The 26,487-nt window shown below is 36.4% G+C and overlaps 1 protein-coding gene across 2 annotated transcripts in view; it reads left to right on the top strand.

Annotated features, from left to right (window-relative positions):
• LOC140142044 (uncharacterized) overlaps positions 1 to 16,265 on the top strand; it is a 38,384-nt gene extending 22,119 nt beyond the window's left edge. Inside the window, exons 4-7 of one of the 2 annotated variants that reach the window (XM_072163968.1) lie at positions 1,952 to 2,071; positions 3,048 to 3,133; positions 9,764 to 9,806; positions 10,883 to 11,018. In XM_072163968.1, the coding sequence (XP_072020069.1) occupies positions 1,952 to 2,071; positions 3,048 to 3,133; positions 9,764 to 9,789 (232 nt within the window). In that variant the 3' untranslated portion in view covers positions 9,790 to 9,806; positions 10,883 to 11,018. Of the gene's footprint in view, positions 1 to 1,951; positions 2,072 to 3,047; positions 3,134 to 9,763; positions 9,807 to 10,882 lie in introns of both variants that reach the window. The other variant, XM_072163967.1, reaches the window with a different exon arrangement.
• Positions 16,266 to 26,487: the final 10,222 nt, after the last annotated feature.

The raw sequence follows: 26,487 nt of genomic DNA, 5'->3' as shown, positions 1-26,487 counted from the left end.
TTAAGATTAATAAAACAGGCAATGTTATCTTGTCTTTATGTTTGTTTGGACGCTATGACGTCAAAATGACGTCATCGTCAAGTGTCCCATATTACCTGCATGTGCAGGTAATATGGGACACTGTGTTATCTCTATGGTGAAAATCAAAATGTTCAGAAAATCACTCTTTTGTTCTAAAAACATTTTTGTTACATGATTTTGAATGTTAAATGCAAATTTCAACAAGAAAATTCAATTTTCTAAATAGTTTTGCTTTTCGCATTGACAATGCACACAATTTCCTATATGTGTCCCATATTACCTACACCCATTCAGTTGAAAATCAGAGAAAATAATCATTTATAAAAGGAAAGTGCCACTTTTCAGTGGAATTTTACCTGCTGATAAGCTTAACCCATCACCTAAAGATCATAAAAAGTGACAAATGCACCATCAGTACCAGAGTATTTGGATACACAATCATAAAATGTGGCGTCATTGATTTTATATCAGGCCAAAAAAACGACGTAAATTTATGGGCAATTTCACTATTTTTGGCATTGATTTCCAAGAGTTTGATACACAGACTCCAAAACTGCATTTCTAGAAGCACAATTGATGTCTTTAAACACTTAACAAATCAACTTAAAGTGTGTACCTTCTCTAAGCTACTTTTTGTTAAAATGAAAACAGGTGTCCCATATTACCTGCTGTCCCATATTACCTGCACCTACCCTACGCGGAAATGAAATTTAGGGTATGAAATTTGATGTTAGGAATGAAATCCCTGTTTAGGGTGTCGTTTTAGCCAAGGGTTAAATCCTTGTTTAGGGTGCTTTTCAAAAGTTGATTATCGCGGATGGTGTACAGGCCACAATGGGAGTGACCCCCCCGGGACGTGCCATTATGCAACCCGCCGATTCCAATTTTGTCACGTTATATATAGTTCTAAGTTATCTCTTGTTAACTTAACTTATTTACCAATATTATCACCAGATGAATGGGTTTTGCAGGTCACTGGTGATGAATCCATGCTTGCCGCGAATATTAACCATTATTGTATACAGTCGTCCTATATATTCTGCAAGTTGTACACAAACTTACCACTAAGTAACAATATATAGCTAGCATATAATACTAGAATTCGCCATTTTACAGCTATAAATGTTCAGAGACGCCTTTTTTGTAATACAAATGACCATTCTAACACAAACTATCAAATCTGCGCCTCCACATTAATTTACAAAAAAGTTCAAAGATAAACATAAAATTGGCTGTCATCAGTTGCAATGAAAATATGTATATAAATAAACACAGCCAAAAACTCGCAAGTTAATGCCACAATTAACTGTCGCAACCAGATCAGCTCCACGAGCTGCAACAAGACAAGTATCAATAAGACATTTGTCCTGTATAGAATTTCAAGCCTACTCACTTTTCATGGGGGCACACTACTTGAAATGGGGAGAAGGGAAAGTCAACTTACTGCTAATCGTCCCTGTCAGGCTCTTAACCAGCATTTTTGTTTTTTTGGAGGAGGAGGGTGATTTTGAAAAAGTGGGCCCTTTTTTTCAAAATTTTGACCTTTTTGGACTGGGGGCAGATTTTGAAAAAGTGGATTTTTTTCTCAAATTTGGACTTTTTTTGACGAAAAAGTCAAATGGGACTTTTTGGGTCAAAAAAGGGGACTTTTTTTGGGGGCATTTTGGGATGGGGAGGGGGCGTTCGCCTGGCCCCTGTCTACCATTACGATAATCGGGGTCCTGATCCTGGCTGCAATGGTTATTGTATATATGTAGGCTTATTAGGGTTCTGCTCATGTATAGAGCTGTGTCCCTGAATGATGCATACTGGTTTATAATGTGTGTCTTAGGCCATAGTGATCAACGACTTTGTAAAGCGCAATGATTACGCTATAAATCCATGACCTTTTTCAATCCATCACCATGTACTTCTTTCTTTGTCTTTCCAGGAATGTAGCCATTGCAATAGGAATAGGAGTGGGCTCTACGGTGGTCGGTATATTTGTACTGACATTTATCATAACCATTATTTATTTTATACGCAAGGCACAGAAAGCCAAGGATCCTTGGTAAGTTTCCTTTTTTCCAAACTTACGATACTTTTGCATTCGAGAATAAAGGTATAAACAAAAAAATATCCGTTGTGTAGGCCTAAAGGTGCCCACAACGCTGTCAATTACTCTCTCCATGCCAAGCGATTGGTTTGGGGGTTAGAATTCATTGAGTAGAATTTCAGTAAAATGTGCTGTAATCTCATCAGATGTATACAGATAATACAACATAAAACTATAGAGCAACTGAGGTCACCATACTCTATCACCTTACCAAGTTTGAAGTTCATCGGCTCTGAACAGAACAGTGATGCGATTATTTCGCTATTTTATCACCAGACAATATTACGTTTAGGGACCGTTCACAAAAATGACCTTGATTTTTCTCGTAGAACATGAGTTTACGCTATTTTCTATGGGGTTGACGTACATTTTTCATGGCCAAAGGGGGGGGGGGGCTGAAAATAGTTTTAGGTCCAAAAGGGGCCCTGAATTTTTTTTTTGTCATTTTGACATTTTGCATCAGCCCCCCCCCCCTTACAAGTGTTTGTGAACGGTCCCTTATGATGTTGGCACCCCCCCTTAAAGAAGACATGGTATTTCCAAATCTTTTCACCATTTTTTGCTCTGGGGTCCCCCCCCCAAAAAAAAATGGTCATTATTTTCACAACCCTGAAGAAGACATGGGCTTTCCCAAGAAAAGGACACCTTTTTATTTTAGGCTTGGGAATACCCAAAAATGTTGGCAAAATTGTGTCTGTCTTCTTTAGGGACACTGGGAATTCCCAATTTTTTAATCATTTTATTGTAAAAATGGGAATTCCCATTTTTTTGGATAAAATTTTGGTCTGGGAAAAAATGTTTAGGGGTGCCATTACTTTCTGGAATATAGCCCATTGATGGGTAAGCTCACCATTAATTTAATACTGCTTGTAGACAGAAACCAATTATGTTACAGAGATTAAACATTTATTTTATTTGTTATTATTTGTAGGTATCAATTTGATAAACAGTTTAAACAATTCATGGCTAAAAAGCAGAAGGAGAAAGCTTCGGGCGACACACGACCGCCTAGGAAAGGTAAGCAGAATGCTAAAGACAATTCCACACACACAAGAAGGGAAAATGAAGAATTGAAAAAAAGGCAACATGGAAATTACTTTCTTTTTAAAATTACAAAATAATCATTACTTTTATGACAAAATATGAAGTCATTATGATCTTTAATTTGATTTAAAGCCATAATGTGTGATTTGCTCCAGCATCGCCCTTATTTATCGTAGGGAGGCTATCCTCCTACGATACTTGAATTTGTACGTGGCCACGAGCTTACTTCATTTTCAGTGAAATAGTGTGAGTGCTTGGGTATATGGTATTAGGTTTCGATAAATTGTGGTGTAGTAATTAATGGATATTGAATTGTTTTTTCAATTGCGATTTGTGTAGTGGAGCGTGACAGGGTAGAAAAATGTGTTTTGGGAGGAGTTGATGATTTAATGAATGTGGTGTTAATGAATGTTTGGACTGGTTTTTGTGGAGTTTCAAGGGTTAATATTAATTGGAATTTGCAGTGGGAATTGGTAAGTTTGTTTAGTTGAACTTGGCCAAATTGTTTGTTTTCAGTTGATGGAGATTAATGGAGAGAGTATTAACATATGGATTGATAAGGTTGTGAATGCACAATGATCCCTAGGGAGTAGTGAAAGGTGTTTACCAGAAGTGAAATACCAGTAGGGATTTTAGGAGTTGTAAGTGCAGTAAGTAATGTGATATTGATTGAATGGACTTGAACCAAGTTCAAGGTTGTAGGAAGTTGTAACCAAATAATTTAGTTACTTTGAACTCAGAAAGTTTTGTAGATGACTTGTGTGATAGCTGCTGTAAGGTGAGTGGGTGCTGTTTGTGTTATTCTTAATTGTGCGTATTTAAATATGGGACGTTTGTTTTAAAGGAGCTGTTATATTAGTGGCAGGATTGGTGTGGCTGTTTTGTAATGAAGGGAGTGGTGTTCACACTAGCTAAGGGGTGTTCAGTTGTAAGTATGCGAAGGTACTTTCACACTAGCTGTATATTGCGAGAGAGGGGTATTTAACTCGAGTAAACTGGGTATTTATACCTCGAGTAAAGTGCCCAGTTGTTGTAAGCGTGTGGTACTGTAGGCTTACCCCATTGACTCATTACAAAACGTTTGTTTAAGAGCTTTAAAGACAGATATTACTAGTACTTGAGGAATATGTCACTAACTATTTGCTTGCCTCATCAGGGTATAGTACCCGGGAGATAGTAAACCTTAGAGGAGAAGTCCCTGTAAGAATGGGTGACCATTGGGAGAGTCTGTTTAATATTCAGTAGTAACACTAACATCAATCCCCATCGCACCAGTTCTTTTGCCCAATATTTCTGTACAATAATTGAATGACCTTTGAATGTGCTAGGTACAAAAACTCATATTCCAAAAGATGAGGTCAAATTTGAGCAATGATTATACCCGCATGCGAAGCATGAACGGGTATATTGCCATTCTATGGTTTCTTCTCCTTCTCCTTCTCCTTTTCCTCCATCAAACACATCATTCTGTCAAGGCTAGCGCTAAAACTACAAGGGCCACAGGGCCCATATGTGGCACACTTATGGGCCCTACCCCGTAGATTTATCCTTTGCCCATCTTGGCCCCAGAGGTCAAAGGTCACGGGCCCCAGGGGCCCAAATGTAAAAAATACAAAGCATGCCGTTTCTCATCAAATGAAGCAGCCTCAGGGCCCTGAGTTGGTACAATGATAGCCCCAGGGGTACTCTATATATACAAGTATACATGAGCCCCACATGTCATATATTATGGGCCCCAGGGCCCCAACTGTTAAAATAAGGGGCAACAGATTGACAGGGATAGCGCTAAAACTACAAGGGCCCCAAGGCCCATATGTGGTACATTTATGGGCCCTACCCCGTATATTTATAATTTGCCCATCTTGGCCCCAGAGGTCAAAGGTCACGGGCCCCAGGGGCCCAAATGTAAAAATACAAAGCATGCTGTTTCTCATTAAATGAAGCAGCCTCAGGGCCCTGAGTTGGTTCAGTGATAGATCCAGTGGTACTCTATATATACAAGTATAAATAAGCCCCACATGTTATATATTATGGGCCCCAGGGCCCCAAATGTTAAAATAAGGGGCAACAGATTGACAAGGCTAGTTATAAAACTACAAGGGCACTAGAGCTCATATGTGGCACATGTATGGGCCCTAAGTTGAAAATTGCCTTTTGCCTATTCTGGCCCAGATGTTTAATTAAGTCTAGGGCCCCAGAGGCCCAAATGTTAAAACAAAGGGCCGGTCGTTTCTCAGCAAATAAAGGAGCTACAGGGTTCAGATTTGGTACACTAATAGGTCTTTAGCATTATATTGTTATATGTATATATGAGACCCCATGCGTCACATAATATGGGCCCCAGGGCCCCAAAAGCTAAAACATAGGGCCGGTCGTTATTCAATAAAGAAAGCAGCTACAATGTCCAGCTTGAGTCTGCTGATAGCACTTGAGAATTATATTTCAACATACGCACATGAGCCCCATAAGTCAAATATTATGGGCCCTGGGCCCCAAATGGTAAAGCAAAGGCCCGGCCGTTTTTCATCAAATAAAGCAACTTTAGAGCTCAGAGTTTGTACACAGATTACACCTGAGAATTGATGACCCCCGCATGACACACCATTGGCCCCAGGGCCCAAAACGCTAAAACATAGGGCCAGCCGTTACTCAGTAAATAAAGCAGCTGCAGTGCCCAGCTTGAGTCTACTGATAGCACTTGAGAATTATACTTCAACATATGTACATGAGCCTCATAAGTCAAATATTATGGGCCCCAGGGCCCCAACTGTTAAAAAAGGGCCGTCCGTTTATCATCAAATAAAGCAGCTTCAGGGCTCAGAGTTTGTACACAGATTATATTGTTAATAACACCCATCCCATCCCACCCCATACACGTAGGACTAAACAGATTCACAGACAATAGTGTAATTATAATATAGATAACATAAATGTTACGGCTGTTCCAGTTAAATTACATACCCATTGGCTGTTCTATTTAATTTACATACTCCCTCTGGAATGGCCACAAAATAGGCTGTTCCATTTAATTTACATACTCCCTCTGAAATGGCTGTTCCATTTAATTTACATACTCCCTCTGGAATAGCTTTCCCTAAATCAAATTGCATATTGTGAATTTCAATAGCGTATTATAATAATTATAGATGGTGATTGGAAATACTATGTGTGAAGCGTTAAGACTGTACCATTTAAATTACATACCTTTGGCTGATCCATTTAATTTACATACTCTCTCTGAAATGGTCCCAAAATAGCTGTTCCATTTAATTTACATACTCCCTCTGGAATGGCCACAAAATAGACTGTTCCATTTAATTTACATACTCCCTCTGAAATGGCTGTTCCATTTAATTTACATACTCCCTTTGGAATAGCTTTCCCTGATCAAATTGCATATTGTGAATTTCAATAGCGTATTATAATAATTATATATGGTGATTGGAAATACTATGTGTGAAGCGTTAAGACTGTTCCATTTAAATTACATACCTTAGGCTGTTCCATTTAATTTACATACTCTCTCTGAAATGGTCCCAAAATAGCTGTTCCATTTGATTTACATACCTCCTCTGAAATGGCTGTTCCATTTAATTTACACACTCCCTCTGGAATAGCTTTCCCCTAATCAAATTGCGTATTGTGAATTTCAATCCATCAAATTGCATAGCTTCACTGTGAATTTGAGAGACTGACAACAGCAACCTAAGTCCTCAGCAAATAAGGACTGTAAGTTTGTATAAACCGATAACATGCGGGTATAGCCGTATTTGTGTACAAATATATAGCCTTCTAGTTGGTATTATGCTGCTGAACGATAGCCTTTACGGAGATGGTGTCACTGTACATACCCACAGATTATAGGGACTGTGGTATATATGAATATGAACTTGACCAGGTCAGTGACTTTCTCTGTCAAAACATATTATGGTATTGTTTCAGTGCGAAAGGGGAGATATCTGAACAAAATGATCATAGTGCAATTATCTTGATTGTATCAAACAGTCAAAAGTCTTTTTGAAACCAGTTTTATGATGTAAGTTGATGTTTGAAATAAAGAGGTATTGCAACAATGTGAATATGTCTTCACATCCGAACTGGATAATATTTTGATGGATTTGGACAGATTTGTTGGGTGATTTGTGTTTGTAATTTTTGCTATTCGTGATGTGTATTTTGAGTTGTGTTGGTGGAAAAGGTAAGCTTCTGAACCAAGTTTGAACTGATGAATGCCAATGGAACATGTAGTATGAATTGAGGGAATCATTCTAAAATTGTCAATTGATCAGAATTTTCAGCAGTAGGCCTATTGATCAGAATGAAATGGGGAAATGATAAGTACAATCAAGATCGCTAGTTCTTATTGACAGAACGAACTCATAAGAGTCATAAGTTCTGAATATTGGGGAAAATATCTCAGGTTTGGGCATATAGCCACAAAAAAATGGTATTTATAAACAAGCAACAAGTTAATAATAGGTCATCACTGGAGTGATTGGTTTCTGGCCCCCAAGTAAACCATATAATAACAAAGCTATTGTGGCACTCGACTGCCCATCTATGCTTGTTCAGACGATCGCTTGTAAAGTCGCTTGTAACTACATTCAAATGTAAACTTGCATGTAGTGCCCGTCTAAACGCACTCGCATGTAGCTACATGCAAGTTATAAGTGACGATTTTACATGTAAGATATCTTACATGTAGCGAGCCCGGGGGGCACTCCCACTTTGGAGGTAACGCGTATGTAGGGCTGTTAAGACCCCCTTTTTCAGCGTCGCTCTACCCAAAAACCCCATATTTTTTACGAACACATGTTCTGTCACCCGAAGGCCCCTTATTTTTCCATTTGATCTGTCACCCAAAGACCCTTATTTTTCAATTTGAACAGCAATTTTCATTTATGACTGATTTTGTTACCTATTATTTGACAAAACAAAGAAATTTGAAGCCTTTTTGAACTAAAAATTTGATTTTTGAGGTTTTTTTGACACTGTTTCGGCTCTCACCCAAAGGTTCCAAAAGTCATGTTCTCACCCAATGACCCCATATTGTTTACATTTTGCTCTCACCGAATGGCCCTTACTGCGAAAGTGCCAGCCCTACACCTATATCCATTTCATATTGAAGTGCCCCCCCGGGGTAGCGAAGTACATTCGAATGTAAGGCCAGTGTGAACTAGACTTGCTTGTAAACTCGCATGTAAGCATGACCTTGATGACCCAATTCTATTCTGATTGTGCATAATCATGGCATAATTTACCAGTGAAGGTCACTCTTACTTTTGAGTTGGCTCATTATAGACCATGTTGGCTTACAAGTAAGTCCCGTGTGGACACACACTCCCTTGCAGCCTAGTCTCACTTCCCTGGCATAATTTAATTGCCGGCTTGCTTGTAAGTGGGCTACCGTCTAAACACACCTAATTAATTGCAGTTGGTGGTGCAATAGGAAAGGTTTTGGGAAGGATATCAGCCTTTGGTAGGGCATTAGGCACAAGTAACCACCAACATCCTAACAACCAAGCCCCAACCCCACCTCATCCCCGCCCCCATCCAGAGTTACAACAGCCATCACAGAAAAAACCTACGATATATGTGGCTCGAGAGCCACAGCGGCTCTAGTTTATTCTTGAATTGCATGATTATATTAAATTTTAATAATGGGCAACAGTTTAGCCGGGCAGTTTCAGTTTGTCCTTCAATATTATAATAAGTTCATTTTTACGTCGTTATTAAGGTGGTATTTTTGCTATAAACGCGGGTGAAATGCTGTTTTAAAACTCGTCCCGTACCCGTTCTTTCAACTCTAATCCTTTAAGGGGTACTACACCCCTGTGGTAAATTTGTGACAATTTTTGCATTTTTCTCAAAAATTAATAACAAACTGGTACAAAACTTATGTTTATTATTGGGGCAAGGAATCCAATTACTACACTGAAATTTCAGTGACTCAAGACAAGCGGTTCAGTATAATATGATAGGAAATGAGGTACACCCTAGCGGTACCTTATTTCTTATCATAAATAACAAACCGCTTGTCTTGGGTCACTGAAATTCCAGTGTAGTAATGGGATTCCTTGCCCCTATAATATATACGTAACTTTTGTTACCACTGTGTTATTAGTTTTTGAGAAAAATGCAAAAATAGACACAAATTTATCGAGGGGTGTAGTACCCCATTAACATTGTCACTAATGCATGGTCTCAAACTAAGTGGCTACCATTTTAAACGTAAGTGGCTACCATCCCGGGCTATCATCTTAAACTAAATGGCTAAAGTGGCTACCCCGGGGTGGCTACCATCTTAAAACTAAGTGGCTACCATTCTGTTATATCTCCATGGCAAGCATGTGAACTTGCTTGTATGTCACACAAACACATTAACCTCCGCCCATCTCTTCCGATGTCAATCGTATGAATTGTTTTTTCTCTCTCTTTTATCCATACTTTCCGTCTTTTTTACTCGTTCTCTACTCGTTCTCTTGTCTTCGTGTATTTGTTCTTGTTGTAGTTTTGTGTCTGTTCCCAATTAACAATATTCATTTCTAAGATCATTTTTGTTTTGTTTACTATTCCATTCCTATATTTCACCTTTCTCATCAGAATCTCAAGATATGAATCACTTGTAACGGTTTAATATAGCCTTGTAAGTTCAAGTTAGAAGAGTTACTGATTTTCCTATATATAAGTTCTTAAGTTAGGTTCTTTTATCATGTTTTACTGAATTTATATATTAGAGCAGTCACCTGACTCACCTCAGCACATAGGCATATACGCCAGATAATTTGGGGTTCATTGTTCAGAACAGTAGGCCAAACTTGATTGAAAACAATTAAATTTTATTTATTATCGGCTTACTGAGCAATACATTTGAGACCACACTGCTGATCCCGACACAAATAACAGAATTTTGTAAAACATGATTGAAACCTTAACATTCACATGCTATCGAATAGCTTCGAATACGCAAACGTTCACATGTACTCACTTACCGAAAGATTGGATGCAGCGCTCGCCCAACGCACTCATTCACGCACTTCTGCTTCTGCTTCTGCTTCTGCTTTGATACTCCTCAACGCTACATTTGTAACCAGGCGAGGAGAACTCTGGCACCTAGAGTTAATGAGTGTATTTTTGAAGTACAGTCAACAGTACCGGGATGATCCCCTGCTCTTTTCGAATAGCCTGTGACGTTCTTTAACGTGCACACTACATTAATGTGAGAAAATATATGCATGTACACGGGACCGACAGCTTAAAGTGCCCTCCGAAGCACTAAGCAAGTAGAGTGAAGTGCCTTGCTCAAGGACACAAAGAGCCGGACCTGGGATTCGAACACTTACCCACCATCACATAATCTCTTAGAACAATCATAACTGATATAGAATTAATGTAAAACATCCCCTTCACCATACAAAATAAGTAGAAATGGTCCTATAATCGACCCTTGCGGAAACCCCACCTCACAGTTTAAGGCGAGTGGAACGACAGGAGCTATATTTTTCCATTTTTACTGCTGTGCATTTCTTAATATTAACACATTGATCATATAATGATGTCAAGAAGCTAACAATTGCATTAAATATATTCCATATTGCGATTCTTTAAGTTTGTCTCCTCAACGTCGAGACTGCTAGCGCGAATTCATCTGATAAAATATGTCAAATTGTTATATTACTTATAATTTAACCAATATATTTTGTATTTTTTTCTTGTCTGCAGCACGTCCATATATTTCTACTCATGCCGCTCCGTCCAGCAGCGAAGATACGTCAAGAAAGGTTGACGCAACCATCGAAACTCAGCAACCACTAGTGCCAATTTATGCAACTCCAGACAAATCCAAAAGTAGAAGCCCAACTAACTTGGGTGGTAGACGGCTATCTATGACAGATTCTAATTGGTTATTGGCACAGAAAACAGACTCAACCGACCAATTAGATTCGTTGTCAGATAAAGAACAAAATCCAACCACAAACACTGATGTATCGTCTAAACAATACAGCAGTACTTTGCCATTACCAAATAATTCAAATATTTATAGTGACCGAATTCTACAAACTTCAGACTCGAATTCGGCGACTTTACCGCCGGCGTCAAATCGGCATACGGAATCGGCGGTTGTACACCATGCTGCTTTCGTGAATCAAGGATATGAGACTGGTGTTTATGAATACCTAGATTGATGGAAATCCCAAATCAATCATCATTTTCTAATTTGAAGCAATAATGTCATTCATATTGAATGGAAAAAATATTTTGCGAAATTACAAGATAAGAAAAAATATTGTGCTATATGCGCAAATATTGCTCAATACTGGATCGCCTCCGAGGGGAAGACTCGGGGGAAGACTTGGCCTGGTGGAAACTCAGCTAAAAACTACGTACCCATGCAGCAAGCACATAAATTAGAGAATAAACGGATAAAGGTGTCACAGTTTTTAGCCGCTGTCGTGCATCTATCGTCTCATATTTCATTGGCGTAAAACAACGAGGCGAAAATAATGACGTCGCCCGTGTTATATGAGACGATATAATGCACGAGAGCGGCTAAAAACAATACCCGTATTCTCTAATTCAAATACGTGTAACTAATTTCTCTACTTTAGGTCTATTTAAAGTAGGGATATTACAGATTCATGTTAAATGTCTTATTTTGTAAGTTCTTAGTTATGACAAATCCAAAATTTCTACTCACTGACAATAATGAAGAAGGAGGCGTCCTATATACTTCACCCAGGGCGTAAGACAATGTGAGACACAAATTAATATATGCAAAGATCGAGGAAAAAAAAACCCGATGCAAGCCCGAGAAAATATGATTTAAATGACGTGTTTGGGGCTCGAGCAAACTGACATATGAAAATTTTGAGAGAGAAAAAATCAGGACTCAGCGGGGATTGAACCCCGGTCGTTGGATTACTGGTCCAGAGTCTAACCACTGTTACCCCGGTACTACATGAGTTTACCGTCTTGCTTCACATAGCCGTGCTGATTCCATATTTTTTGAAAGCGCTTTGTAATCTTTCAGATACTTCTTGCACATTAAGAATGACAACCATTTCTTTACATTGATCTGCACTTGCCTTTTTTAATAGGTTGTTTGTTTTGCATTTGTTGTTTCGCCTCCTCAATAGACCACTTAGGGTAGCCACATTGCACCAGCGCTTCAGGTTGTTTTATCCTCTTCCTCGGTGACAATGTGTTTCATCCAGAAGCGTATAGCCAGCTTTCTTGGTCGGGGGGGGGGGCAAAATAAAATTTCGGGGGCAGAGACGAAAAAATTGCAGTTGCATCATGCAATATAGGCCTATATACCGGTTTTGTTTTTAAGAGAGATGATGTGCACACTATTTTTGCCCCTGATCGGGATGAAAAGGGCTTTACTGTGACAATGTGCGCGCAGATCCATCGGTCTTCTTTATAATGACCCGACCTGGGTGACGAAACTGTCTCCAAGTAAATTTGTGAATATTCTCTGTCTCCAAGTGAGTAGAAATGTTGGATATGTCTACAGAATTTATTTTATGTCACAATCCTGCATCCTGATGAATCTATTCCGAGATATCTTATTTTTTCTTTATTAGATACACGGCTTTCGGCTTAACCATTAGCAGGATCTGCTATAGCATTTCTATGACACTAACCAAATTGCCCAAATCTGAATTTTAGAAAATTTGAAAACCAAAGATAAGAGCAATGAAACATAATGCTGCTATTCAAGTTACTACTATTTATTCAATGAAAGGCGATTTCATAATTTTGATCGTGGCAATTCAAAATTCGATGAGAATAATGGGGATTTGTTCTTTTTAGATAATAGTATGGTGAGATGTATATTTAACAAAAATAATATTTTTATACTTAATTTATGTATGATAAGGACGAAAGACATCCTATACATGTACTGATAATTGATAATCATTGTAATATAATGTTTACGCAATGGCGATTTCTATACTTGTAACTTGTAATTACGTATGACAGGGTTTGTATGCATGTGGGTTGGGGTACGTTACGTATGTATTGTTATTACGTGAGGACTTTAAAAAAATGACAACAATCACGATTACGTGTATGACGAGGACTTTTTCGCTTCCTCGAGAGGGTGACGTCAGTACTTTGCTTCGGCGTGTACAGATGTACCACCTTTGATCACGTGTAGGCACGCTCTTCTTTGTGTCAACGTGCGGGATTGAATACTAATCACATTATCACACCGTGAGCACGCACTGATGTCGCTCTCCGAGAGCATAGCCAAATTGACGGACTTCAAAACGCAAGTCCTTTATTAACATCGTGAACGGGCTGGCAAGGATTCTCGAGTACTAATATACTATAGGATAAGCCACTTGTTTGCGCAAATGAAGTCAGTCACACAGCCAATGCGCGATCATGCATGTGATGGCATAGCTGTACCCCTGTACGTGTAGGAGTGTATCACCTGTGGAAGAGATGATGCATGTTTACGTCATCGTTTCAAAAAAATTAAATTGCGAAAACCGACGAACATTTGGGTTTTTTTTTTCATTACTATCATATTTTGAAAAACCAAGTAGCCATTAGCTGAGAAGTTAGCTCAATATGCTAGGAAAATATTATAACCGATGACCCCATGTTGACTTTGGCTAAATCAGCTGTGTTTTTGCTGGAAAGAGTACGTCAAATTAGCACTCGACGTCCGCCATCTTGGATAAATTTGGTGTACTGAAAATGCCCAGCAACTGTCAATCATATACGAACTTGTCAATTGAATATGGGATAAGTCTGTTCCACTGTGGCATAAGTACGCACAACGTTGTTGTGCGAACGTGCGTAAATTTTAGGCTAATGTGCCTGAGCGTTACCAGGACGTTACTAGGTGTACTGAAAAATCCTAGCAACTGTCACTCAAACTGCCGATGTGTCAATTATACTGCCGTAAAGTGACTTCACTTTTTATACAGGGTTTGAATACGAGTGTCACGGCCCTGGGGCTGGTAAATGCTAGTACTACTAGTACTACCCGCTCTAACGTTCCGGCGTTGACCTTTCGATATACAATGTATAACTATAACCGATTTTGTGAGGCATTGGCATAAAAATACACCAACAAACAGATGACTTTTGGGCCTTAAAACATGTCGTAATTTTCAGGTACTCGTAGCGTAATGCAACATAGGGTGTGCGTGAGGGAGGAGGGTGCGTATTTGTGCGGGTGTGGATGTATACATGCGTATTTCGGCGTTAGGCTGTGTGAATGTGATTCGTGCCAACTGTCGGTAAATGTGTAAGAGATCGCGATTTGTCAGTCCAGTCACTATTTGATCCGGAGAGGACAAGATTTCCGAATGGCAATGGCGTTCCAATATTTGTTTGATGTCGCTCCCCGGGGAGGGTTATATTGGGGTGGGGAAGCAGTTTTTGAAGCCAACGGGGCCGGCAAAGGGGAGGGACATAAAGCGATATTTGGAACGCCATTCTGAAATCTTACCCTTCCCTGATCAGGGCCTTTAAGTTTGTACCCGAATCACAATTTCAGAAATATCAAAGAGTCATTTTGCTGCATCATGTTTGAACAATCAACATTGGATGGATGAAGTACAAATACACAAGCTTGATTTGTCGCTATGAGTTTCAAACTAGTCAAAACTCCGAGCGAGAGACCAATCAATTTGTGTATTGTCCAAAATAATCCATCCATTATTAATAAGAATTGCCTTCCTGAGAATTCAATTATGCTTACTGCCCAGTGGTGAAATAGTTGGACAGCTAGGTTTTGTAAGATTGTTAAGAATTTTACTTTCAAATAAAAAGCAAATATGCATGATGTACAAACCAAATGATAGTTATATATTAATATTGTACACGTTCAGTGAGTAAAAGTTGATTTAGAAATAATTTATACCAAATACGATTTGACCGCCCCCGTATTTGTCAAGGAAGGGTGATCTATACAATCATCCCCTAATGTTGACACCGGTATGTGGGGTTTTTTTTGACTAAATTAACCTCATATTTGGTCATTTTAGCCTGAAAGTGCCACTTGTGCATCATTTTTCACCATTTTAGCTTAAATATTTTCGCGCGCATTTGTGCCATAAACTTATTCTGTCGCCAAAAGGTGCTGGATTCACTACGGTATATTGAAAGAAATATTTCCACTTACAAACCCCCCCCATGTTAAAAAAAGAAATGTACACCACTGTCAAGGGTCTACATTCCTAAGGGTCAATATAGTCCGAAAGCTCGCTAGTACACTAATCTTACACCTAACCTTAAATCTAACCCTAACTTTCGGACTATAGCCAACCTTATTTTTGGACAAGCTAGCCTTAGAATGTAGTGTTGTCCTCGGCCAGGCTCCGGCCACGTAAGCTCCATCCCGGTCTTATCAGTTCGTCATCGCCACTTTTTGGGCGAGAAGCGTACACGCTCTCTTTCACCTGAATCTGTACCTACTTTTTATTTATAACTGCGGTTTGCCCCGCAGTTTCTAAACGTTCGTTTTATTATTACCCATTAGGCCATCTTAATTAAATCCCGTGTCTCAAAGCTGCCGCGAGCGTTAGTAAAATCGTGCGCGTAGTCCTCTTTGAAAATCAAGAATTTCATTTTTTTTATCTCTTTTTATCATGTTTATTGTTTTTAACAAAAAGGTGAAAATAAAACTCAAAATTCGTATTTAATTTCAAGTTTTCGATTTTTTTTGCAAACTTTGGACACAAAAATAATAAAATAGAAGAATAGTAGTTTGTAGCAGTGACTTTTTTGTCGGCTATTCCAATATTTGCAACATTGGATATTTTTGCACAAAATGCTTGTCCGAAATCCTGTACTGACACATAAAAAAAATTAAAATATAAAACAAAATACAGTAAAAAACACCGCATTCCGCATTATGTTTTTAATTTCTCACAAGCTTTGAGACACAGGATTTGATTAAGATGGCCTTATATAACCGAGCAGATATGCGAGAAAAAGAGAAAACAAACAACCTTTACTCATTGCGTTTATAAAATGCTATTTATGAAAATACTACGGAAACTTTTCATAGAAAAATGTGTATTATTACTATATGTAAATGATAATAAATAATAAAGTAATGATTTATTTTTCAATATGATATATTTCGTTAAGCATTGATTATTATCTAGTCAACTGCGGTACTAAACTACAGGGAGCTGCACCCACTGCAGGGAGGTAAATAACAGGAAACTGGGTGGGCATTTGCCCATACTAAAATTGTTTGCCCTCCCAGTAAATTCAACTTGCCTATCGCCCAAAAATTCCCACTCAGTAAATTATTTTGGCCCAAAACAATGGACAACATATTATCATAACACTCGTACCATATATCTCTTGAAATAACTGTATATGTGACCGTCCACGGCGAATGAGCCGTAAATTCCTCCCCCGGTCAATTTTGTTTTATTTCGTGTTTAAAAAATAAACATCATAAACTTTAAAATGGTATATCATTTGACTTCAAACGATATCCAGAAGCGGGGTTATGGTTTGTTAAACTTTGCTCCTTCAACAAAATTATAGCTTTTTACGTTTTTACATGTGTCTCTTTTTCCACATTGCTGGCAATAAGTATCAAACAGTCATAATTGGCGGTCATTTCAAATCATCCCCAAGTCAACGAGGTTTAAGAAAGTTCTCTCATTGTTAATTGTTGGTTATGCATACCTGTACAAAATACAATGCCTGGTAACCCACCACTTGAACAGGATTTAGCAAAAGCAAACAAAGACCAGAGCTATTAAAAGTTCTATAGCCATCTAAGGTAGAAGCTTATTATCCACTTCAACAATAGGATTATTGATTAGTTTTTGCCTATCAAAATCAGACAGATGTCGGGCCAGCTTAAGTTACCGATGAATACGACCTTCGTACACATTTTACACCGTAACTCAGAATACAATTTAGGGAAATTACGGCTCATTTGTGCTGCCGGGTCACATATTTGGAAATGATGCATCTTTTGCTAATTTATTCAGTTACATCTTCGAAGCAGAAATAAATATCACGCAGTACACAATGATATATATAAGAAGCAAAAATTATTAAAAATTATTTTGAGCAAAAAATAGCTACCCTACTGCTGATATAGAAAAAGGCGAACTCTTGCATGCAGGGGTAACTGGGGCAGGTTTTTGCAGGTCACTTATTAAAATTGATTTTCATTGAAAAGAAAGAATTTTGATTTAAAACAAAAATCTATTAGATTTATATATCGTGTTTGTGTATGCATCCGATTCCCAGTGTTTAGTCCTCTTCAATTTCAATTTAGTCTCAGCTATTTTAAAACAAAAACTGTCAGTCTGATATAATAATTATTGATAAAATCTAGTTCGAAGTGTAAAGTATCACACATAGCAAATGTTTAATTAATTAACAAATTGAAAATATATTTCGTTGCGACACTTGCCTCTGATTAAAATCGGTAAAACTATCCGATGGATTGACTGTTCAACACGGTTGTTTGATGGCATGTAAAACTGAGTCATTTTAAAGAAAAGTTGAACAATGATGGCGCTATTTATCTAAAATCTTGTTTGCATCTTTACAAGGAATTTGTATTAGAACATCTGCAGACAGACTAACAAATGACAAGAGAATTTCCAAAAAAAGCTATCTTGAAATGTAAGGTATAAGTCCGTATAACTCATTATTCGGCTAATTTAAATTTAAAATATATGTAAATAGCGCCCTCAATTTGCGCACAAATGCACAGTTTATAGAATTAAAATTACGACAAAAACAGAAAAATATGACTAATTTGATATAGAAAAAAAAAAACTATGTTAAAAGTTGCTACAAAATATTATGTGTATATATACAGTTTATTAGTGTGACAGTTTTTGGTATCATTCAGGTCTAGAATTGATAATAATGTTTAGTTGGCAAAATTAATAAATAGTCACATCAAACAACCGTGCCAATTTCTAAATGTCAACTATAAACCAAAATTGCTGTAAATTGAACCAATGTCTACGTAAATTGCAGTTTTAATGTTTAAAATGTTTGGATTAATTAGTTGTTATATTTTGCTTTACTTGAGAACATCATAAACACGATCCACAAAGATTTGGTATTTGCAAATGTGCCCCCCCCCCCCCACTTCTCTACCAGGTTTCTCTACTCAATTGGAATACATTAGGGGGGTTATATTTTACACCTTTCAACGGTTATTGTACCTGGTTCTCTATTATTTTGTGCAACATTGTATCCCATATATTTACTTTAATCATGAGAATTGGAAAAATGAATATAAACAATTATTGTTGGAAAGTTGAGGATAGCTCAGTGGTATCTGCATACAGATTTAATTGAATTCGCGCAATGCATTTTTACGCGTCTCACAAAAATAGCCACTGAGCCCTTATTAATGCGCCCTTAGTGTATAATCAAAATGCATATGATCCTGACAAGCTTAAGTATTTGGGTGATAAGGTATATACAAAATGTCATAGGATGTTCACAGGCCGGAGTGTTCATCTCTCTTTTGAACCCATATGTCAAACAATTATGGACTCACCCCAGAACATATAGGCCTAGATCTTGGCATAAATACATATTCTTAACCAATTTCACTCGGTTTAGCTGATTACACATCGATCATTGATAACAATTACAACTAGAAGGCTATATATTTGTACACAAATACGGCTATACCCGCATGTTATCGGTTTACACAAACTTACAGTCCTTATTTGCTGAGGACTTAGGTTGCTGTTGTCAGTCTCTCAAATTCACAGTGAAGCTATGCAATTTGATGGATTGAAATTCACAATACGCAATTTGATTAGGGAAAGCTATTCCAGATGGAGTGTGTAAATTAAATGGAACAGCCATTTCAGAGGAAGTATGTAAATCAAATGGAACAGCTATTTTGGGACCATTTCAGAGAGAGTATGTAAATTAAATGGAACAGCCAAAGGTATGTAATTTAAATGGAACAGTCTTAACGCTTCACGCATAGTATTTCCAATCACCATATATAATTATTATAATACGCTATTGAAATTCACAATATGCAATTTGATTAGGGGAAAGCTATTCCAAAGGGAGTATGTAAATTAAATGGAACAGTCATTTCAGAGGGAGTATGTAAATTAAATGGAACAGCCTATTTTGTGGCCATTCCAGAGGGAGTATGTAAATTAAATGAAACAGCTATTTTGGGACCATTTCAGAGAGAGTATGTAAATTAAATGGAACAGCCAAAGGTATGTAATTTAAATGGAACAGTCTTAAGAGCTCTTGAACATATTTTTTTAGAAGTGGCTCTATACCTCAAAAAATAGATTTTTCTGATATTTTGTGCAATGATGCATGTTAGGGTGTTGACTACTTGTGTGACTAAAAAAAATTCAAAAATTGGCTCGTTGCCATGGAAACGGCCAAAACTCAAATTCTGTCATTTTGTGCCAAATTGGCAGTGAAATTAGTTAAAAACATGTTATTTCAAGTGTTCGCTGCAACTAAGCCATATAATGCTGGTACATTACATTAAGTTCTTGTACAAGGACAGCTATTCATCTGATGATCAGCTTATTTAGAGGTCAATAAGTTATTCTTAAGGGTACGTGCAGAGCCCATATGTCAGGTGTATTTTCACTTTTTCATAAAATGTCATTTTAGCACCTAAAATATCATCATGAAAATCAACAACCCGGTGTTCCCAGGATTTTGTCCATTCTAGTGTGGGTAGTACAAGCTAGGTACTTTATATTTTGATAAAAATCAGCTTGGGCAAATGTTACTTCTAAATACAGTGTTGCCAGAAAAATCGGTATTTTTGCAAATTGATGTTTTTTAAATTACGCCTTTTTGTCAAAATTGTGTGCATTTTGACAACTATTCTCCTTCAAGGTGAATCCAAACAACACTTTTCCGTCTTTGTAAATATCTAAATACTGAAAATTCAAAATTAGTGTTGCCAGAATTCTTGATAAAACACCCAATATTAGCATTTTAGTGATTTTGTGTTGATGGTTTGGTTAGGAAATGCTTATTTCTAATTTTCATACATCGAATGTACATAGTATAGATTGTTATATGAATGTTTAAACACCTGAGCACAAAGTAAGTGTTGCCAGAATTCTTGATAAAACACCCAAAATCATATATATATATATATTTATATGTGCCACGATCCAACGGCAATTTTTTTTACTATCATCAATATTAATAATATTAATAATAATATCAATGTAGGCCTATTAACATCTAATCAAAAATATTAATATCAATATAAATAATAATCAAAAGTATTAAAATCAATTTGGTTTACTATCATCAATAATATTAATAATAATATCAAATATATTAACATCATTATCAACAATCATAAAAAATATTAACATTAACTGTAGAGAACTACTGAGTCATTTTGTAACACGGACTACGAAGGGGGTTGCAACCCCCTAATTTTCAATTATAAACGTCATATACCGTTATATTTGGAATCAATGTATAGCTATGGGTCTCCTCTACCCCAGTGATACCAATAAGTACAAACATTCCTCTCATAATATCGCTATGACGTCATAATGTGAGGGCGCCCATGCAAATTTGGAAAATTTCAGCTATGTACAAAAGTATATTGGCAAAATTGATTTTCGGCTAAAATTTCTACAACAAATGCGATTTTGGCCGAATTTTCTCCTCAAACTAACTTCAGTAAAAAGTCAATAGCTTATAATAATTTTACATGAGCGAAATGAAAATAATTTATTTTACTGTAGAAACCATTGGTGGCCCTCACCAACACCCCCCCTCTATGTTCATCTTTGACAGCCGGTCCTACCCCCCAGGTAAGGTGCTGGTAAACATTTTTACACTAATATGAGCGCAAAGGATGGATCTAGTTCTAGGATTAATATCAATAATAATCAAAAATATTAACATCGATATCAATAATATTCAAAAATATTAATATCAATAAAACTATCAATATTGATAATATTAATAATCAAAAATATTCACATCAATATCAATAATATTTAAAGATATTAATATGAATAATAATCAAAACTATCAATATCAATATCAATAATAATCACAAATATTAACATCAAAATCAATAACAATCACAAATATTTATATCAATATCAATAATAAGCAAAATATTAATATTAATATCAATAATAAGCAAAATATTAATATCAATAATAATCAAAAATATTAATATCAATATCAACAATAATCAAAACTATCTTAATATTTTAAAATTGATATTTATATTAATATTTTGATTATTATTGATATTGATATAATATATATTTTGATTATTATTGATATTGATATTTATATTTTGATTATTATTCATATTAATATTTTGATTATTATTGATATCGATATTAATATTTTTGATTATTATTGATATTGATGTTAATATATTTGATCAGTATTGATTTTGATATTAATATTTCTCATTATTATTGATATCGATATTAATATTTTGATTATTATTGATATGGATATTAATATTTTGATTATTATTGATATGGATATTAATATTTTTGATTATTATTGATATTGATATTAATATTCTTGATTATTATTTAAATTGATATTTACATTTTCGATTATTTTTGATATTAATATTAATATTTTTGATAATTATTGATATTGATGTTAATATTTTTGATTATTGTTGATATTATTGATGTTAATATTTTTGTTTATTTTTGATATTAATGATGATATTTTTGTTTATTATTGATAACGATATTTATATTTTTTAAATTATTACTGAAATTGATATTAATATTTTTGATTATTATTGATATTGATATTAATATTTGTGATTATTATTGATATTAATAGTTTTGATTATTATTCATATTCATATTTTTGATTATTATTGATATCGATATCAATATTTTTGATTATTATTGATATTGCTGTTAATATATTTGATCATTATTGATTTTGATATTAATATTTCTCATTATTATTGGTATTGATATTAATATTTTTGATTATTATTGATATTGATATTAATATTCTTGATTATTATTGAAATTGATATTTATATTTTTGATTATTTTTGATATTAATATTAATATTTTTGATTATTATTGATCATATTAATATTAATATTTTTGATTATTATTGATATTGATGTTAACATTTTTGGTTATTATTGATGTTATTGATGTTAATATTTTTGATATTGATGATAATGTTTTTGTTTATTATTGATAACAAAATATATATATGTTTTAATTATTGCTGAAATTGATATCAATATTTTTGATTATTATTGATCCAGTCCAGTAAGGCTTGAGTGACCAGTTCAAAATTCAATAGAAAACAAAGAACACAATTAATACCCATAATTACCCTGACTATAACTTTGCACTAGATAATACTAGAACTGTGGGGTTTTCAAAATTGAAAACGCTTTTTAGGACAAGCTATTGATGATAGTAAACCAAATTTTGACGTTGTCAACTTTAGCGTGAGAGGACTGGATCGTGGCATTATGATTTTCGGTGTTTTATCAAGAATTCTGGCAACACTTACTTGGTGCTAAACATTCATATAACAATCTATACTACACGTATGTACATTCGATGTATGGAAATTAGAAATAATCATTTCCCAACAAAACCATCAACAACAAATCATACTATCAGTAAAATACTAATATTGGGTGTTTTATCAAGAATTCTGGCAACACTTACTTTGTGCTCAGGTGTTTAAACATTCATATAACAATCTATACTATGTACATTCGATGTATGAAAATTAGAAATAAGCATTTCCTAACCAAACCATCAACACAAAATCACTAAAATGCTAATATTGGGTGTTTTATCAAGAATTCTGGCAACACTAATTTTGAATTTTCAGTATGTAGATATTTACAAAGACGAAAAAGTGTTGTTTGGATTCATCTTGAAGGAAAATATTTGTCAAACTACACATAATTGTGACAAAAAGGCGTAATTTGACAAAATGTCAATTTGCAAAAATACCGGTTTTTCTGGCAACACTGTATTTAGAAGTAACATTTGCCCAAGCTGATTTTTACTCAAATGTAAAGTACCTAGCTTGTACTACCCACACTAGATTGGACAAAATCCTGGCAACACCGGGTTGTTGATTTTCATGATGATATTTTAGGTGCTAAAATGACATTTTATGAAAAAGTGAAAATACACCTGACAGATGGGCTCTGCACGTACCCTTAAGAATAACTTATTGACCTCTAAATATGCTGATCATCAGATTAATAGATGTCCTTTCACAAGAACTTAATGTAATGTACCAGCATTATATGGCTTAGTTGCAGCGAACACTTGAAATAACATGTTTTTAAACTAATTTCACTGCCAATTTGGCCCAAAATGACAGAATCTGGGTTTTGGCCGTTTCCATGGCAACGAGCCGATTTTTTAATTTTTTTAAGTCACACAAGTAGTCAACACCCTAACATGCATCATTGCACAAAATATCAGAAAAATCTATTTTTTGAGGTATAGAGCCACTTCTAAAAAATTATGTTCAAGAGCTCTTAACGCTTCACACATAGTATTTCCAATCACCATCTATAATTATTATAATACGCTATTGAAATTCACAATATGCAATTTGATTAGGGAAAGCTATTCCAGAGGGAGTATGTAAATTAAATGGAACAGCCATTTCAGAGGGAGTATGTAAATTAAATGGAACAGCCTATTTTGTGGCCATTCCAGAGGGAGTATGTAAATTAAATAGAGCAGCCAATGGGTATGCAATTTAACTGGAACAGCCGTAACGTTTATGTTATCTGTATTATAATTACGCTATTGTCTGTGAATCTCTTTAGTCCTACGTGTATGGGGTGGGATGGGATGGGTGTTATTAACAATATAATTCTCAGGTGCAATCTGTGTACAAACTCTGAGCCCTGAAGCTGCTTTATTTGATGATAAACGGACAGCCCTTTTTTAACATTTGGGCCCCTGGGGCCCATAATATTTGACTTATGAGGCTCATGCATGTACATATGTTGAAGTATAATTGCTATCAGTAGACTCAAGCTGGGCACTGTAGCTGCTTTATTTACTGAGTAACGGCTGGCCCTATGTTTTAGCGTTTTGGGCCCTGGGGCCAATGGTGTGACATATGGGGAATATGTACATATAACAATATAATTCTCAGGTGTAATCTGTGTACAAACTCTGAGCTCTAAAGTTGCTTTATTTGATGATAAACGGCCGGGCCTTTGCTTTAACATTTGGGGCCCAGGGCCCATAATATTTGACTTATGGGGCTCATGTGCGTATGAAATATAATTCTCAAGTGCTATCAGCAGACTCAAGCTGGACATTGTAGCTGCTTTCTTTATTGAATAACGACCGGTCCTATGTTTTAGCTTTTGGGGCCCTGGGGCCCATATTATGTGACGCATGGGGTCTCATATATACATATAACAATATAATGCTAAAGACCTATTAGTGTACCAAATCTGAACCCTGTAGCTCCTTTATTTGCTGAGAAACGACCGGCCCTTTGTTTTAACATTTGGGCCTCTGGGGCCCCTAGACTTAATTAAACATCTGGGGCCAAAATGGGCAAAAGGCAATTTTCAACTTAGGGCCCATACATGTGCCACATATGAGCTCTAGTGCCCTTGTAGTTTTATAGCTAGCCTTGTCAATCTGTTGCCCCTTATTTTAACATTTGGGGCCCTGGGGCCCATAATGATATATGACATGTGGGGCTAATGTATACTTGCATATATAGAGTACCCCTGGATCTATCAGTGTACCAACTCAGGGCCCTGAGGCTGCTTCATTTAATGAGAAACAGCATGCTTTGTATTTTTACATTTGTGCCCCTGGGGCCCGTGATCTTTGACGTCTGGGGCCAAGATGTGCAAAGGATAAATCTACGGGGTAGGGCCCATAAGTGTACCACATATGGGCCCTGGGGCCCTTGTAGTTTTAGCGCTAGCCCTGTCAATCTGTTGCCCCTTATTTTAATATTTGGGGCCCTGGGGCCCATAATATATGACATGTGGGGCTCATGTATACTTGTGTATATAGAGTACCCCTGGGGCTATCATTGTACCAACTCAGGGCCCTGAGGCTGCTTCATTTGATGAGAAACGGCATGCTTTATATTTTTACATTTGGGCCCCTGGGGCCCGTGACCTTTGACCTCTGGGGCCAAGATGGGCAAAGGATAAATCTACGGGGTAGGGCCCATAAGTGTGCCACATATGGGCCCTGTGGCCCTTGTAGTTTTAGCGCTAGCCTTGACAGAATGATGTGTTTGATGGAGGAGAAGGAGAAGGAGAAGAAACCATAGAATGGCAATATACCCGTTCATGCTTCGCATGCGGGTATAATATTTACAATTGATGTATGATCATGAAAACCGAATGTCCGATTTTCCGAGCATTTTCTAACTTCAAGAAAATGGTTTGTCGTCTATTCATTGTCACAGGAACATAACATTCACCATGGCCAAGATGTTTACATTAAATCCTGTCTTTCAGGAAACGACAAAAAAACGTGTTCCCACACAGAAATTGCCCAATTCCCTCAGCGTAAAGATTAATCTCTTCATTTGATAGCAGGTAGCCTATTATCATGACTAACATGATCAAAATTAAAGAAGAAAACCTAAAGGCTCTACAGTTTATCTCTGCAGTGTGTTTTTCATGAAACCCCTGTTAAGTTTCGAGTACACCTCCGTGTCTTCTTCAGTTGGTGACACCAGCGGCAACTGTTGATAACAATTAACCTCTCCATTGTTGGCGGCTTTGTCTACACAAAGTGTCATCTTGTCATCTCTTATCACGCACACAGGATTATCGCTTCTTCCAGAGCCTTCATTACCTTTACTGAACGTAATCCTTGTTTGACGAGGTTCATCGTGTGTGATCAAAACGTCCAAATCACCAGGTCGTATTGCCGCGTTACCTTCATTGGTGAATTTAGCGCAAGGTTGTTCCGAATGTCCGTTTGGTAATTTCTCGGGATTGCTGTCATATTCTAAAACGAAGTAGTGTTGGCATTCGGGATCGATAGGTATCGTACCAGCAGTTTCCTCATTATGAGTATCTGCATTTTGACCTTTCAATTTCTCAGGAATGCTGTCATTTTCTAAAACAAAGTAGTCTTGACATTCTGGATCGACGGGTACCCTATTGTTTCTCCCCTCTTCGTGGTTCTCAAGCCTGAAATAAAGCGAACCATCATACGCGGGGGCACTTGGTATCTTTCTCCCCTCGTTGTGTACATCATCTTCAGAGGAGGTTTTATCGCGAATATTTCCGTTATGTTGTGAATGTGATTCTTCATTAACATAATCTTGACTTGAATAATCTA

The sequence above is a fragment of the Amphiura filiformis genome, chromosome 20 (genome assembly GCF_039555335.1).
Source record: "Amphiura filiformis chromosome 20, Afil_fr2py, whole genome shotgun sequence".
Taxonomy (NCBI): Eukaryota; Metazoa; Echinodermata; class Ophiuroidea; order Amphilepidida; family Amphiuridae; genus Amphiura; species Amphiura filiformis.
The sequence above is the reverse complement of the archived record's forward strand: the minus strand, read 5'-3'. Positions and strand labels throughout refer to the sequence as shown.